At 31.4% G+C, this 4644-nt stretch overlaps 1 protein-coding gene across 1 annotated transcript in view; it reads left to right on the top strand.

The window, feature by feature from the left end:
• Smp_181370 (hypothetical protein) overlaps positions 1 to 2873 on the top strand; it is a gene marked incomplete at both ends in the record, with an annotated part of 5354 nt that extends 2481 nt beyond the window's left edge. The window contains 3 exon segments of the mRNA XM_018792115.1: positions 1 to 3; positions 9 to 203; positions 2550 to 2873. The exon segment at positions 1 to 3 is cut by the window's left edge and continues 228 nt beyond it. Coding sequence (XP_018644504.1) covers positions 1 to 3; positions 9 to 203; positions 2550 to 2873 — 522 coding nt within the window.
• Positions 2874 to 4644: the final 1771 nt, after the last annotated feature.

Here is a 4644-nt window from a genome sequence, read left to right as displayed (position 1 = left end):
AGGTAGACAAAAAGTTTTTTGATTTGCGCTGTATCCATTACGATCGTAAACTTCCTTCGAAGTCTGAAGAAATATTTCCTATAAACTGTATCACAAACACTGAAATTGTTATTATGAATAGCGCGGATCATGGGGTTCGGTCACATTTCTTATGGACTAGTGGATCCATGAATTGTCCTCATTATGGTTCAGGCTCATACAAGGTGATTAGTTTAAGCCTTTTTGTATATGCATCACTAAATTCTCATAATGTTCTTCTTAAAATGTGTTCCAAATCTTGAAAACATGAGTAGCTAATCATTCTGTATAAATACTTATTTCTTCCTTGTTGTAATAGTTTAGGTAATTTGTATTTCATATATATTTACAGCCTTTTTAATATATTTTTCAATCTTAACAAAACACCTACCCACTTAGTGATTTCAATTGAATCAGTTGTCGCTAATTGATCATAAACACACGTCATACTTTGTCTCATTTATGTTCTGTCAACAAACTTTGGAATATGTCGATTTCCTATTGTATCTCTTGATTATTCGGTTTATTAGACACAGTTTCTTATGCTGAATTAAGGATTCAGTGTCATGAAGTAAATAACATTAATATATAATATAAATAAGGTGGTATATGGTAGTAGTTGTGTCCCATTCAAGTGGGGATTAGTCGTATCGTGCGTACCTTGGGATGGGAACTTTATTGTTTTAAGGAAGAATATTTTCTATAGATTAGGTCGTATTTACCAGAATGAACTTTGTATTGTCTGTGGATATTCTAAATATTATTGATGGATAAAATATTGGAACGAAACTCTGATTCGACGATATCACATGTCACAAAGGCAATTACTTAATAGATAATGTGTATTTCTATGTGATATTGAACAATAGTTATCCAAAGCTTTGACAACGTTTTCACATCACAAATGTTAAAATTGAAGTGAAAGAAACCACATGTTCATGCAGAATCCGTACAATATAATTGCCATTCATCCATCCATCCATCCATTCATTCATATATATATATATATATATATATATATCTGTTGAAGGAATCCCTACAACAGATTTAGCACCGAGTCCAAACTGTCCTGGGTTACCTTATACTGCTTAAAAGCCTAAACACTTCTGATCTATCTATCTTAAGACACTGCATAGCCGAAAGTCAAAACACTCAGGGTTGTAGAACGGTTTTTTGACATACACAACAGAAAACAACCAGACGGAGGCCACAGATTAACGTTCAAACCAGGAAGAAAACATGTGTATATTCAACCAACAGACAAACGCAGCGTATATATTGATCAAGAGTTGAATTAAATGTCCAAGATTAGGCTACTCTACAAAAGTGACGAAATAAAAACGGTTTACATAGGTTAAAAAGAGTGACACTAAATGTTATCAAAAAATGTACAATATACTATTGTTGTATACTTCACGATTCCCCCACCAGGATACTGAAATATATTGCTGAAGAAAAAGTAATAAGATTTAAATGTCTTCCATAGATATAGTAATCTTTTCATGATTAACCACATGCCCATATACTGTAATGCTACATCACTTTCCTTGGCCACTCTAATCTATCGTTAGTCAGAGCTAAAGCATTAAAATCGAAACACCTGTATTTTTACGTCCTCGGTGCTTTAGTCCAAGGGGCCTCACTTTACACAGGGGCGAGTTCTATAAAATGCTTAAATTGGGAATTTTTTGACCTTCGAACAATTTAAGCTAAAACTAGTTAGTTTATTTTCATATTACTGGTAGTTTTGTGTCGTACACAGCAAAATTTGATGTGTCCTGTTATTTATTATTTAACGTTTCGAATATCTGTATTTTTCTAACACCAATAAAAGCTAAAATTATGAATCCAACCAGATGATAACTTGAAACCTTTTTTTTCTTCAAAGAAACTGATATTTTGAAACTTTAAAAAGAAAAGGTTGGTCAACAACATTCTCTAAATTAATGTAAAACACTGAAATCTCACAACCGTTGATATGACGTTAAAACATATATTGGATATTTCGAGACAAATTCTTAATTTATGTCAAGATATTTGTCATACTCATTACAGACTAACGCTCAATCCGATCTTCGTATTTATTAATTAATTTTGATTGCTTTTGGTCATAGTTATTAGTTATGAAATTATCATGGTGTTATTTACTAGTAGCTTGTAAACTGTTGATTATTTCACTCGTTTACAGTTTATATCTGTAGCTCTATTTTAATTGGTTAACTTTCATTTATTAACCGGATTGTTCAATCCTGTTTATCCCAATAATGTTCATTAAGTCCATCTTATTTATTTCCACAAAGAAGTGGATCTTTTATTGTCATAACAAAATTTCGATAAAGTGGTCAAGATGTCTTTTAAACATGTAATGTCGTTTTTATAGGGTCATTACATCATAGCAAATTTGAAATACTCTGTGGAGTGTATTTTTCCAGCATATATATATATATATATATATATTAAGTTAAATTTTTACCGCTAGGTATTCTGAAATAGATTCATTACTTAAATATTTTTCTTTGTGTACATTCCAGATCTGTACTATTTGTTGGCTAAATATGCCTGACTGCTGGCTTCATGGCCCAACATGGAGTTCTCTGAATTGTCAACTTGGTTCAAATAAATTATGGAGAAACACTAACCTTTTAGGACTTCTCATATGCTTGCAGTTAATATACAAAGCAATTTATTTAGCTTGTAGTAGTGTAACGAAACAATCTAAGTCTACACAGACTAGCCCTATATCTACACCGAATTCAATAAACAATGAGTATTCTGATTGTTTGCAGCAACTGTCGAATACTCCTTTTAAACTTGGTAAGTTTCCCTTGTACGTGTATAAGTCTTGTTTTAGTTAACATTTTCTGCCATAAAACATTACCACATATTCAGTATATTTCATAGTCGGATTTTGATTGGTTATTTATTTTGGATGATCATTTTTGTGATCAATTAAATGTCATAGTAGCAAAAACGTAGCTGTTTATCATTTCAATACTATCTATATTTCCTTGTGCCAATAGACACACTTATGATTATTGCAGTTTCAAATGGTTGGGATTCACGTTGTAAGAAAACAAACTGAAAGTATTTTCGCCAAACATTCTTTTAAAAGTATTTTTTAAATGTAGGTTAAAGTATATGAATGATTGACACGCAGACCGATATTAAGGATTTTAAACCTTCTAACATTGCTGAAATCAGTAGTTAATTATTTCATGTAGTGATACTACGCATTGGTTTGATCAAAAATAATCTTTATTCAACCAAGTATTACTTTACTATTGAAAGTTGGGTTATGTGAAACATCTCATCAACTGATCTGCGATTTTTACCTTTGCCCTACTCCTAGCTTCAACATTGATAATAAGTTTCTGTGCCCTATGTTCAATTATTTTCATATCTTTCCTAATTTTTCTTATAGATGTTTTTCTTTGAAAATATTTTTCTAACGCAACCATCTGTTTACTTTGATCGAATATTTATTTTCTTCACGTAGAAATAGCCTATTGTTAAACACTAATCATATTTTTTGTTTTCTCAAAGTATAATAATCACTATTCGAAAGAAAATTCCATCTCGAACTGAAATCAAATGGAGAACCATTTAAAACTGATATACATTAAACAGTTGTTTTGTTGTGGTTTCGAACTTATCGCTTATGTTCATCTATAACCTCTTACATGAAATCAAACCTATAATCTTTAGGTTTCATATCTAACGAATTGTCATGCGTCCATCAAGTCGAAATCTTTATCAGATGTTACTTATTAATACTGGTACTGTTTAGGGAGAACTGAATAATGATCAGTTGCATTAAGTTACTATCCACTAGTTTATCGTCGCTCTATAAATGTGCTTTCATAAATATCAAATATTTATGCATCACATTTAACGCCGGTTATCACTTCTTTTATCCTCGTCGGATTTCAAACTTGATAAACTGGAGTACTATTAGACGAAATGCGAATTTTGTGCTAGACTCTACATTGATTATCACCGACTTTATCCTGTTACGCTGTACGGTCATCCGACTTAAATATTGATATAAACGCTTCCTATACACTGTCTCAACCTTTCATGTGAGTGGGGAGACTAAGAAGGTATAGTAAACTGTCTTGGTGAACGGAATCAAAATGTACTTAACTCGATTATATATATATATATATATATATATATATATATATATATATATATATATATATATATATATATATATATGAACCAAACCCTGAAGAATTGCATCGAAAGCTTCAACCGCCAACGTCTCCTTTCACATTTCTCACTTAACATTTGACCTTGAGCTAGTCTGTGAGCGTAGGCACATGGTGTTATGTGTGAATTTCTTCAGTCTATCATATCCTCGTCTACTCTTCACTGCTTCTTACTTTTACCTTCTCTAGTTTACCTATTATAGATCTAATTCATCAAGTCTTCGGTTAAATTAAAGCGATTACATTTTGTGAGATTTCTTTCTTTGTATTGTTCAATTAAGTTGTTCCCACTGGACTTTTTTTATTGAATCATCTTGTGTGATAAATTTACCTTTCCTTATTCTTAACTATATTTCAACATAATATGTTTCCTGCATTCAGATAAAATATCGGACTCAGAATCGACTCAACATGT

Source organism: Schistosoma mansoni (genome assembly GCF_000237925.1).
Source record: "Schistosoma mansoni, WGS project CABG00000000 data, supercontig 0746, strain Puerto Rico, whole genome shotgun sequence".
In the NCBI taxonomy this organism is placed as follows: Eukaryota; Metazoa; Platyhelminthes; class Trematoda; order Strigeidida; family Schistosomatidae; genus Schistosoma; species Schistosoma mansoni.
Note: the sequence above shows the minus strand (reverse complement) of the source record. Positions and strands in the feature narration are given on the sequence as shown.